Below are 13,176 nucleotides of genomic sequence, written 5' to 3' on the forward strand. Positions count from 1 at the left end.
TAATTAAAATACAAAAAAAACACGTTGCATGTGCACTTAGCATTTTTTTTTACAATTAGGAATTAATTAGCCATAGTTTGGTTTTAAAATAAAGAAAATCACAAAAAATACATATTTTTTGTAATTTTGGCATTTAATGTCCAAGTGCCCGATTTTGTTTGTAATTAATATTTTATTTTTGTGCGATATTTATCGTTAAAGGTCAATTAGTATTTTCTAAGTTAATTTTGTTTTTTTACAATTTATTTTAAGAATTTTGGTATTTAGGAATTAAAAGGAAAATGAAAGAAAAAGAAGAAAAGAGTGAAAATCGGATTGGGCCATTATTTTTGGACCAAAAATCAGGCTCAAATCACCCATTTACCAGGTCCAGATGGCCTGGCCAGAGACGTCTTAAAACGATGTCGTTTGGTCACTCTTAATCAAGGCCGTTGGATTAAATCGATCCAACGACTGAGATTTAATCTCCCTTACCCGTTCCCAAACTCGACCTGTTACCCGGATCCAGCCAACCCTCTACTTAAACCAAATAGTACCGTTTCTCATTAATGAATTAATCCTAGCCGTTGATCTCAATTGATCAAACGGCCAGGATCTAATTCCCTCCCCCGTATATAAGTCCAACCTCTCACCCCACACCCCCCAAGCCATACCCCCCGTTCCTATCTCGTCTCTCTTAGAGACCAAACAGATCCTCCGCCTCTTACCACCGTGCTCCGCCCACCGGAAATCGCCTCACGGCGGTTCCGGTGGTCCAAACGACCCCATCTTTACACCACTGATTCCCCTCGACCTCCCCAATAAGAAACCCTAACCCTTATCCCTCGAATCCCAGCCGTTTACTTCGAATATTAGATCGAAAATAAGGCCAGAACCCTAGTTCGTCCAATGACCCCCAATTTCACACCACAGCTCCGCCCTGACCTCTTCTCTCCAAATCCACCCTCCCCTTACTTCGAATCTAGTCCCAGCCGCTCGAATATTGATTTTGAACCAAGAACCCTAGCGCTGCCACAAGATCCCCTGGTGGCGGCGCCTAACCTAAACCCTCCCAAACTCACACCTTCTGACCACTAGCCCACCCTCGTCCCAAGTCCCCTACTAGTTTTGCTCGAATAAGAGCGGAGTTGGTCGAATCTCAAACGAAGGCAAACCCTAGAGGAACCTACTTCAGGCTGTGTACGAAGTTAAGGGTTTGAGGTCCTAACCGACTTTAGTCGAGTGTTCTCAGTCGAGAACACTTGATTAAAGTCCGTTTTTACCCCAAAATGCTCAAGTCGGAGTTACGAGCAGAGCGAGTGAGAGATAGGTCTGAGTTCGGAGGTATTTCTTCTGTTTCTCTATTTGTTTTTCATGTTTTGTTGTTTGTTTGTTTAAGATGAGTTCAAATTCGTCTTTTATCAATTACTCTTTTCTTTCTCCAATCAGACCTTTTATTTGGTCCAATTTTATCATTGCTTCTGTTTGTTGTCGATTGTTATATGTTATAATTTGTGTAATCGATTGAATAAGTGTCGTCGATTAGTCTGGTATGCTTGAATGTTAGATTAGCATGATAATAGTTTAATTTGTGGTTCATTCCTGCAGGTTTACCCTCCTGTTTCTTTTCTGTTCTAATTTTGTGTTGAAATAAGCCTGTTGGTATCATTTGTTTCAAATTGTTCCAATTTCCTTTTCTCATTGTTATTCACCATGTTTTTTTCCATATGAGTTCAGTTCGTTCGTCGATTTCAGTACGTTTACAGTGATCATTCCTTATGCCTAAGTTTGATTTAGAATTGTGAATGCAGTCAGTTAATCCCATGTACATATGCATCTTAGCAGCTTTGCATCAGTCTGCTATTTGATCTAATCTGAGTTCTAAGTTCAAACTGCTAGGGGAATTGAATTAAATTGGTTATAGCTGCTGTAATTTGCTGATTAATTAGGAATCAGTTTAGTTATCTGATTAAGGAGATTGGTTATAGCTGATGAGGTGAAAGGGATTGGGTAGGACAGTAATTTCAGGGGCTTTAGGAGGGTATTTTGGGATTGAAAAGGTTTGAAAGTAGTTTAAGTTGAATGGTCTGACATTAGGGTACTAAAATACCATTAAACTAATGAATTGTTTAAGTGCTAATGGGGAACAAAATATAATGGTAGGGGAAGGTTTAAAGGAAATGGATTAAGAAATAGGTGCCCATACCTATTTGAATTTAAATAAAGAAAAGACAAGGGTAGTGGGGAATAGGTGAATTAAAAAGAGAACAAAACATGTAGTAGTGGTCGAGGAATATCATGGGCAGAAAATCTGATAGTTTCAAGGCAGAGAAGGCAGGCCTGTTTTTGGGTTATAAATAGAGTCATTTTAGACAGATTGGGGGATTCTGAAAATCTGAAGGGGGATTTTGAATCTGAAAAAAGATCACTGTTTGAGAGTTTAAAAAGGGTTGGCTTTTGAAAACACCACTCTTTCAAGAAGTCACATGTTTGAAAATCAATGGAAAAGGGTCCTAAAATCAGTCTAGGATAGATGTTAAGTAGTTCTTGTTTCTTCTTTAGCTTGAGAGAATCAGTTTAAAAGGAAAAGAGGTTAGGCATTCATGGAGTTTGTTACTGTGCCATTGGGGTCCAGAGTTGTTGCTGATTTGATTTTGAGTAAGCTGGTTCTATCATAGCTGTTTGGTTTCCTTCCTGAAGTTGAAACTAGTGTGTTGTCTAGTTAAAGTTGACTCTTGGACTGCTTTCTGCTACTCTTTTGGTTTGAAGTTGGTTTTAAGTTAGGTTTATTTTGGGTGATGTTATTGCTGTGTTGGTTTGTTTGTGTTGCTGTTTCGTATAGCTGGGGAATTTTTAACTGGTTTTCCTGAGTTGCTGCTGGATATCTGTTACTGTTGCTGTTGTGCTGATCACTCCTTCTTCTTCTACATTGTATTCCATTTCTAGGTACACATTCTAAAAAACCTGTGTTGATGTAAGCTTGAATTTGAAGTTGAAGTTGAGATAAAATGGAAATGCAGCTGTTAGTTCTATTTGACATGATTGTATAAATAAACTGAAACTGTTTCTTTATTAGCTAGATTATCACTCGATATGTCTTGAATGTATATAAGCCTATGATCTCGAGCAGTGGTTGTATTTAGTTTTATGTTAGGTTAATACGATAGTTAGATTAATTTCAGTTTTGGTAATTTGTTTCGTGAAGTCATTTGAAAGCGATTCACATTGCAATAAACCTTTAGTAATGGTAGTCATGTGTTTTGTACTAAAATAGGACTGTTTATTTGCTACATCATGGCATGTTAAAATTGCCCCATAAAGAGTGTTGTGGATATTTTGTTCAAGTTGTTTCAAGTAGAACGACGTACTGCTTTCACTATGAGGATGCTTACCTAATGACATGAAAATGAATAAGCAAATGCTTGACTTCAGGGGCTCGATCCCTCGATCTCTCTTACGCAGCTTGGCACGCCCCATTCGGTTTTGGGCTTGCCTCAAGGCCCACTTGTTGTTGTTCGTTCACAAGTAGAATTAGTTGGCCCATTTAATTTGGGCCTGTTAATGGTTTCAGTATATAGTTAACACAATATAAGTTTGGGGCTTTGAGTTAGGTAGCGGGTTCAAATTAAAAGGTCTGTCCTTTTGTTTGGACTCGAACTTGAACTCGAAGCCCGCTTTTATAATATTAACTAATTAGGACCTTTTCTTTATCTTTAGAGAAAAAAAAATAGAAAAATCATAGTCGCTTTAGGATATCCTTTAAATAAAATATGAGACGAGTCTCGCCAAATAAAATGTACAAACGGCGGGGCCCTCAATAAATGGTTATTTTAAATACTTAGACTTCGGGATGAGCCGTTTAGCAAAATTTCACGGCCTTCCCCAAAATAATAATACGCTAGTCGCTTTAGGCGCGCATTTTAATAATCTTACCTTCTTAAACTCGGGTGTGCATTTCATGCGATCCAAATCCAAATCCCAAAACATTGAATAAAATGCGTTCCGGATTGCGGGTGCATTTCATGTGACGCAATCCAAAGACATGTTTTAAACGATGTTCACATTCTTTAAAAATAAATAAAAGCGGTTAAAAGTCAAAATTGGCACATTGGTTCAAAGGTTTAAAAATCAGATAAATAAGCTAAACATGACAGTTGAGCGACCGTGATAGAACCACGGAACGCAGGAATGCCTAACACCTTCTCTCGAGTTAACAGAATTCCTTACTCGGATTTCTGGTGCGCGGACTATTAAACAGAGTCATTCTTTTCCTCGATTCGGGATTAAACCAGTGACTTGGGACACCATAAATCTCCCAAGTGGCGACTCTGAATTAAATAATAAATCCTGTTTCGATTGTCCTTTAATTGAAAAAACTCTCCTAATCCCTCTGCGCCCCGGCGGGCGCGGGTAAAAAGGAGGTGTGACAATGGATAGACACTCTTTATAAATAGAGGCCAACCCCCCTTTCCCTAGCTATTAAAAAACCCTAGCGTATTCTGTCTCTTGAATACGTGATAACGATAGACGTCCCATCAGCCAAGTTCTCCGGGTTGTGAGAGCGTGTAGCTAGTGGATCGTAGAAGTTGGTCCCAGGCTTAATTGTCGTTTGCTGTCGCTGCTGAATCTATGGAATTTAACGGTACCCTTCATTAGACTCTAACTCAAGATTATGATTTTATATCGGTATGATCGTGTCTTAATCTCTGATATGGCTGCGATTTAATAATTTTACAGTTGGTATCAGAGCCACCATAGTCAGGGATTAAGATCGATTATTATCTTTCTTGAGTTAGAACTGATGAAATTGATCTCATCATACTCAATTTTTGTCATTGACGAATCGATAAAATTAATGCAACAATCTTGTTTTATCTTCTGTCTTGGTTTTCCTTAATTATAACTGAAATTAAAAATTATTGAACCATGGATTTATTGATTGTTGGTAGAATCACAATGTTCCATTCAAATATTCTTGATTTATTTGGGAAGATTCAATAATAAAAAAAAATATGCCTGCTTGGTCACCGAACTAGTTCGTTACGTTGTTGGATTGTTCGGCGGCGGCGACTGTGACAACCCGACCCGTTGTCTCGTGAGTTACCGCCCCGTTTTCCCCATTTCCTATTTCTTTATGCTTCATTATCAGTGTTGGGTGTGAACGAGTTGATTTGGAAAGGTTTTGAAAGGAATTGAGACACTTAGTCTCTTTTAAGAAGGCTTAAGTTGAAAAAGTCAAAAGGACGTTGACTTATGAGTTAGAGGGCTCAGATGTGAATTCCGACGGTTCGATTAGCTCCGGGAGATGATTTGTGACTTAGGAGTGTGATCAGAAGTAATTTTGGAGGTCCGGTGTAGAATTTGGCTTGAATTGGCGAAGTTAGTATTTTGGCGAATTCCGGTTGATAGGTGAGATTTTGATCCGAGGGTCGGAATGGAATTCCGAGAGTTGATGTAGCTTCATTATGTCATTTGTGATGTGTGTGCAAAATTTCAGGTCATTCGGACATGGTTTGGTTGGGTTTTTGATCGAATGCGTGTTTTGGAAGTTTTAAAAGAACTTAGGCTTGAATTCGATGTAATTCGATGATTTTAGTGTTAGTTGAGGTGTTTTGATGATTGGAGCAAGTTTGGATGATGTTTTATGACATGTTGGCATACTTGGTTAGAGTCCCGAGGGGCTCCGGTGAGTTTCGGAATGGTTTCGGGCCATTTTTAGGCCAATTTAACTTGCTAGATTTTTGACAGCAAGGTTCGAAAATTTCGATGCGAGGAGTATAATTTGGAAGCTTATATCTCGTAATCTATAAGGAATCGGAAAATGTATAAAACATGAAAGGTGTGGAACTTATATTCTAGTTTCCAGAAATATAAACCATTTGGCATTTGGATATTTGTACAGAAAGTTATGATCGATTGAATAAGGGCTAGTAAAGCTGTTTTGAAATTTCCCAGAAATTTCTGATGCGAGGAGGCTAATTTGGAAGCTTATATCTCGAAATATATATGGTATTGGAAAATGTATAAAACATGAAAGTTGTAGACCTAGTATTCTAGTTTCCCGAAATTAACCCATTTGTCATTCGGACATTTGTACAGAAAGTTATGATCGATTGAATACGGCTGGTAAAGTTGTCTCTGGTGGACTTTTAGTGACGACTTTTAGTGACGGGCGGACAGAAACTTAAGGACCAAAAATGCTGATTTCTTCATTTTCGTTTTGGGATTTTTGGAGCTCGATTCTTGGGCCATTTTGAGGTGTTCTTCACAATTTCAACTCAAGTAAGTGTCCTATACTTGAAAGTGTTTATATTACATAAATCCATGGTTATTTTTCATCGTTTAATTCGGATTTAAATGGAAGAAATCAAGATTTTTGCAAAATCTTCCAAAAAATGGAAAATTAAGATTTGGAGGTCGAGTTGTTGTCGGAATTTGATAATTTTGGTATGGTTGAACTCGTATTAGAATGGGTTGTCGGATTTTATAAGTTTCGCCGGATTCCGAAACGCGGGCCCCACGGGCGAATTTTGAGTGCAATTTCGGATTTTTAATGGAAAGTGTAGAATTCCATATGGAATTAATTCCTATAATTTTTATTGATTGAATCGAATTATTGTGGCTAGATTCGAGGCATTCAGAGGTCGATTTGAGAGGAAAAGGCATTGTGGAGTAGTATTTTGCTCGGGTTTTTGTTAATTTCGAGAATTTTGGTATTTTTCGATTGTTTTGATTGGGCTTTATTCCCTTATTATATTATGACATATTCGTTCTGAATTTGGATAGATTCGATGCACGTGGAGGCCAATTCGAAGGGCAAAGGCGTCGCGAGCTAAAGAAGTAGCCAGTTCAAGGTGAGTAATTGATGTAAATGATGTCCTGAGGGTTTGAAACCCCGGAATTTCACATCGTAACGCTATATCGAGGTGACTTGCACGCCGGATAACGGGCATGGGGTAGAGCACCATTGGGGATTGTGACTTGGTCCGTCCCGAGAGATGTTTGTACCGTGTTTTCTACTTGAACTAAATTGAGAATCATCCTTACTTAGATTTAATTGTTACATTTGGGCTTCTTGCCAATTATTTGAATCCTTCAGGGATTGATATCACTGCTTTCGCATATTTCGCATATCATTTGACCTCAGTCCAAGGTTTTAAATACTGTTTTGCAAACTCAACCATCTTTCTAAGATTTTAAAAACTTAAATGATATTTCTAAATGATATTTCGGGCTGAGAACTACTGTTTTACAAATGCCCAAGGGGCTTATGATGGTTTTTGGACTGAGCATGGATCGGGTTGCGCGCCGTAGCAGTATTACATTGATATTGTGGCTGAGAGCCTGGTTGAGTACATTAATATTGAGGCCGAGAGCCTGGTTAATTATACTGAGATTGATATGAGGCCGAGGGCCTAGATTTGATGCCACGAGATGGCTTGATATTGCACTTGGGCTGTAGGAGCCCCTTCGGAGTATGTACACACCCCAGTGAGCATCGTCGATGATAAATAAAATGGATGGCTCGGGCTGCACGCCGCAATGGGTACTAGAGTGTACCATCATATGCATTGCATTGCACTCATGCATAGAGTGTACCATCATATGCATTGCATTGCATTCATGCATTTGTTTTTATCTGTTATACCTGTCTCAGTATTTGGTACTCTGATTTAATTGACTTGTTGTTTTACTATTTGTTGTTCTAAACTGCCAGTTATAGTTTACTTTGTATTTTTTTTCCACGATTTCGTATTCTCAACCTTTATTTATGTTTATTACTCACTGGGTCGGAGTACTCACATTACTCCCTACACCTTGCGTGCAGATCCAGGTACACCACAGGCTGAGTGAGGATTTGTTTAGCTGAACAGCAGTATCCGGGAGTATTGAGGTAGCTGCATGGCATTCGTAGCGTTGATCTATCCCCTCTATCTCTATATTTTATTCCGCATTTTTTTTCTAGACAGACTTGTAATAGGTGGATATTCTGTATTAGAGGCTCATATTCGTGACACCGGATTCTATTGGGCTATGGTGTGGTATTTTAGTTGAATTTCCGCAGATTTTATTATTAATTATACACTTGAAAGTGATGACTTAGTAAATTCTCTGTGATATTTATCTATAATCTGAATAAGAATTTGGGATAATATTGTTGAATGGTCGGGCTTGCCTAGCAGTGTGTTGGGCGCCATCATGACCGGGGTTGGGGTCGTGACATGTTGGTATCAGAGTCTAGGTTAATTGGTCTTGCGAGTTATGAGCCGGTTTAGTAGAGTCTCACGGATCGGTACGGAGACGTCTGTATTTATCCTCGAGAGGCTGCAGAACCTTTAGGAAAACTTCATATTCTTGAAATTCTTGTCGTGCGGCTTTGTTGATCCGAACACTAAAAAAAATTCTATCATTCTATTCTCTTGCAGATGGCGAGGACTCGTGCTACTAGACGAGGTGGACGACCACCATTTCCACCCATTGATGCCACCAGAGGCCATGGACGTGGTCGTGGGCGTGGCAGAGGTAGAGTAGTGCGGGCAGCACCTTTTAATCCACCAGCTGCCCCAGTTATAGATCAGGCTCCAGCAGCTGTACCAGTTCGAGCACCAGCTATGCCTATCGTGATTTCGGGTCTTCAAGAGACCTTGGCTCAAATTTTGACAGTTTGCACTGGCCTAGCTCAGGCGGTCTCAGCCACTACAGCCGCAGCTACTTCACAGGCCAGGGAAGGCACACAGACTCCTGTTAATCGCACAGCTGAGCAGGTTGTACCGGGATTGCAGACACCGGAAGCTGTTCCAGCTCAGCCGGTTGCACCAGTTCAGAACTTTGTGGTCCCAGCTATGCCAGACGATGAGCAGCGTCGTCTCGAGAGATTTGGTAGGCTCCAGCCTCCGACATTCAGCGGTGCAGAGGGCGAGGATGCCCAGGGTTTTCTTGACAAGTGTCAGCGAATGCTTCGCACCGCAGGGATTTTGGAGTTGAGTGGTGTATCTTTTACTACATTTCAGTTCCAGGGAGCTGCATTTACCTGGTGGGAAGATTTTGAGAGGCGTAGACCTGTTGGTGCAGCGCCCCTTACTTGGCAGCAGTTCTCCACTCTATTTCTGGAGAAGTATGTACCTCAGTCCCGCAGAGAGGAGCTGCATAGGCAAATTGAGTGGTTGACTCAAGAAGATATGTCCGTGACTCGGTACAAGATGATATTTTCACAGTTGGCTCGTCATGCTACTTGGATGATTCCGACATATCGTGAGAGGATCTGGAGATTCGTGGATGGTCTTAACTACTCTCTCTGTATTTTGATGACTAGAGAGAGAGTATTGGGTGCTTCGTTTGAGGAGGTGGCTGACATCGCTCGTGATATTAAGACAGTTTGCCGTAGAGAGAGAGAGAAGAAGGAGGCCAAGAGGCCTAGAGGTTCAGGCAGTTTCAGTGGTGCTCCATCTAGGGGCCAGTTCCAACGTGGTAGAGGTCGTTCCTTCAGACCTCCTCAGCCGGCCCGTCCATAGTATAGTAGGACATCTTCAGACCGTGGTCATCAGGGATTTCAGCAGGGCCAGTTTTTACTTAACGCTCTCCCAGCTCAGAGCTCATCCTATGCCCCTTCAGTTCAGGGTTTATCTGTGCCGAGTGCATCGGCTGGTCATTCAGGTGCGAGGGGTTCCCTCTAGTTCCCTTCTCCATTACCTGGTAGTTGCTACGAGTGCGGAGAGTTTGTTCATATAAAGAGGTAGTGTCCTCGACTTCGTGGTGGTTAGTTTCAACAGAGGGGCCAACCTTCGTCTTCTGCTCCAGTTTCTTCAGCACCCGCCCAACTAGCTAGGGGTGGAGGCCAGGCAGCCAGAGGTCGCCCCAGAGGGGGAGGACGATTAGGTGGTGGCCAGGCTCGTTTTTATGCTATTCCAGGCAGGACAAATTCCATTGCATCAGATGTTGTTATCACAGGTATTATCTCAGTCTGCCACACAAATGCCTCTGTCTTATTTGATTTCGGATCCACCTATTCTTATGTGTTCTCATATTTTGCTCATCATTTGGGTACGACCCGAGGGTGTCTTGCTTTACCTGTGCACGTATCTACCCTGGTGGGCGATACCATTATTGTAGACCATGTGTATCGGTCTTGTATTGTGACTATTGGGGGTCTGGAGACCCGAGTTAATTTATTGTTGTTGAGCATGGTAGATTTTGATGTTATTCTGGGCATGGATTGGCTATCTCCATGTCATGCTATTCTAGACTGTCATGCTAAGACAGTTACTTTGGCTATTCCGGGTGTTCCGAGGATCGAGTGGCATGGTATGACTGATTATGTTCCTAGCAGAGTAATTTCCCTCTTGAAAGCCCAGTGTATGGTTGGGAAGGGTTGTCTATCGTATCTAGCTTTTGTGCGAGATGTTGGAGCTGAGACTTCTAGTATTGATTCTGTCCCAGTTGTGAGGGAATTTCCTGATGTATTTCCTGCAGACCAGCCGGGCATGCCTCCAGATAGGGATATCGATTTTGGCATTAACTTGGTGCCGGGCACCCAGCCCATTTCTATTCCGCCATATCGTATGGCACTAGCAGAGTTGAAAGAATTGAAGGAGCAGCATCAGGAGCTCCTAGACAAGGGGTTCATTCGGCCTAGTGTGTCACCGTGGGGTGCGCCAGTTCTGTTTGTGAAGAAGAAAGATGGCACAATGAGAATGTGCATTGACTACAGGTAGTTAAATAAGGTAACAGTGAAGAACAAGTATCCTTTACCTTGTATTGATGACTTATTTGATCAGCTTCCGAGAGCGAGGGTCTTTTCAAAAATTGATCTCCGTTTGGGCTATTACCAGTTAAAAATTAGGGACTCGGATATTCTTAAGACAACTTTCAGGACTAGATATGGTCACTATGAGTTTCTAATCATGTCTTTTGGGCTGACCAATGCCCCAGCAGCGTTCATGCATTTGATGAAAAGTGTATTTCGGCCTTATCTGGATTCTTTTGTTATTGTATTTATTGATGACATTCTGGTGTACTCGCGTAGCCAGGAGGAGCACACCAAGCATTTGCATGTGGTGTTGCAGAGATTGAGGGATGAGAAACTTTATGCAAAATTCTCCAAGTGTGAATTTTGGCTAAGTTCTGTGGCATTCTTGGGACACATAGTATCCGGCAAGGGTAATCAGGTTGATCCAAAGAAGATAGAAGTAGTGCAGAGTTGGTCTAGACCGTCCTCAGCCACAGAGATCCATAGTTTTCTCTGATTAGCAGGCTATTATCGCCAGTTTGTTCAGGGGGTTTCATCCATTGCGTCGCCCTTGACCAAGTTGACTCAGAAAGGTGCTCCATTTGTATGGTTAAACAAGTGTGAGGAGAGCTTTCAGAAGCTCAAGACAATTTTGACCACAACTCCAGTATTGGTTTTACCATCAGCTACAGGTTCATATACTGTATATTGTGATGCTTCGAGAGTTAGGATTGACTGTGTGTTGATGCAGGAGGGTAGAGTTATTGCTTATGCTTCTCGTCAGTTAAAGCCCCATGAGAAGAACTACCTTGTTCATGACTTAGAGTTGGCTACTATATTTCATGCCTTGAAGATTTGGAGGCACTATTTATATGGCGTATCTTGCGAGGTATTCACTGATCATCGTAGTCTTCAGCATTTGTTTAAGCAGAAAGACCTTAATTTGAGGTAGCGGAGGTGGCTTGAGTTGCTAAAATATTATAACATCACTATTTTGTATCATCCAGGAAAGGCCAATGTAGTGGCAGATGCCTTGAGCCGAAAGGTAGTCAGTATGGGGAGTTTGGCGTACATTCCAGTTGGGGAGAGGCCCTTTGCAGTTGATGTTCAAACCTTGGCTAATCTGTTTGTGAGACTGGACATTTCTGAGCCCAGTCGGGTGTTGGCCTGTGTGGTTTCTCGGTCTTCCTTATATGATCGCATCAGAGAATGCCAGTATGATGATCCGCATTTGCTTGTCCTTAAGGACAGAGTTCAGCATGATGATGCCAGGAATGTGACTATAGATGATGATGACATATTGAGGATGCAGGACCGTATCTGTGTGCCCAATGTAGATGGGCTTAGAGAGTTAATTCTGGAGGAGGCCCACAGCTCGCGGTATTCTATTCATCCGGGTGCCACGAAGATGTATCAGGACTTGAGACAGTACTATTGGTGGAGAAGAATGAAGAAAGATATTGTAGGTTATGTAGCTCGGTGTCTCAACTGTCAGCGGGTGAAATATGAGCATCAGAAACTGGGTGGTTTGCTTCAGCGGATGATTATCCCAGAATGGAAGTGGGAGAGAGTTACCATGGATTTTGTGAGTGGTCTTCCTCGGACTTTGAAGAAATTTGATTCTATTTGGGTGATTGTGGATCGGCTGACCAAGTCCGCGCACTTCATTCCGGTGTGTACTTCTTATTCTTCGGAGCGGTTGGCAGGGATATTTATCCGAGAGATTGTGCGATTGCACGGTGTTCCAGTTTCCATTATCTCAGATAGAGGTACTCAGTTTACTTCCCAATTTTGGGGGACTTTTCAGCGAGAGTTGGGTACCCAGGTGGAGTTGAGCACAACATTTCATCCTCAGACGGACGGACAGTCTGAGCGTACTATTCAGATATTGGAGGATATGTTGCGTGCCTGTGTGATTGATTTCGGAGGTTCTTGGGGTGAGTTTATGCTGCTTGCAGAGTTTGCCTACAATAACAGCTATCAGTTCAGCATTCAGATGGCACTGTATGAGGCTTTGTATAGGAGGCGGTGTAGATCTCCAGTTGGTTGGTTTGATCCCGGCGAGGCTAGGCTATTGGGGATAGATTTGGTTCATGATGCCTTAGAGAAGGTGAAGGTAATTCAGGAAAGGCTTCGTACAGCGCAGTCGCGTCAGAAGAGTTATGCGGACCGGAATGTTCGAGATGTGTCCTACATGGTTGGTGAGAAGGTCTTGCTGAAGGTTTCGCCTATGAAGGGTGTTATGAGATTTGGAAAGAAAGGAAAGTTGAGTCCACGATTCATTGGACCTTTTGAGGTACTTAAGAGGATTGGGGAGGTGGCCTATATACTTGCTTTGCCACCCAACTTGTCGAGTGTGCATCCGGTATTTTATGTTTCTATGATCCGGAAGCATGTTGGGGACCCGTCCCATGTTTTGGATTTCAGCACGGTTCAGTTGGATGGTGATTTGACCTTTGATGTGGAGCCAG

At 41.8% G+C, this 13,176-nt stretch overlaps 1 protein-coding gene across 1 annotated transcript; it reads left to right on the forward strand.

Annotated features, from left to right (window-relative positions):
* Positions 1-8,405: 8,405 nt before the first annotated feature.
* On the forward strand, positions 8,406-11,222 carry LOC138868394 (uncharacterized). The gene is made up of 4 exons (XM_070145945.1): positions 8,406-9,447; positions 9,778-9,927; positions 10,417-10,639; positions 11,003-11,222. Exons 1-4 carry the CDS (start codon positions 8,406-8,408, stop codon positions 11,220-11,222), a joined length of 1,635 nt encoding a protein of 544 aa, XP_070002046.1.
* Positions 11,223-13,176: the final 1,954 nt, after the last annotated feature.

This window comes from Nicotiana sylvestris, chromosome 5 (genome assembly GCF_000393655.2).
Source record: "Nicotiana sylvestris chromosome 5, ASM39365v2, whole genome shotgun sequence".
NCBI classification, from domain to species: domain Eukaryota; kingdom Viridiplantae; phylum Streptophyta; class Magnoliopsida; order Solanales; family Solanaceae; genus Nicotiana; species Nicotiana sylvestris.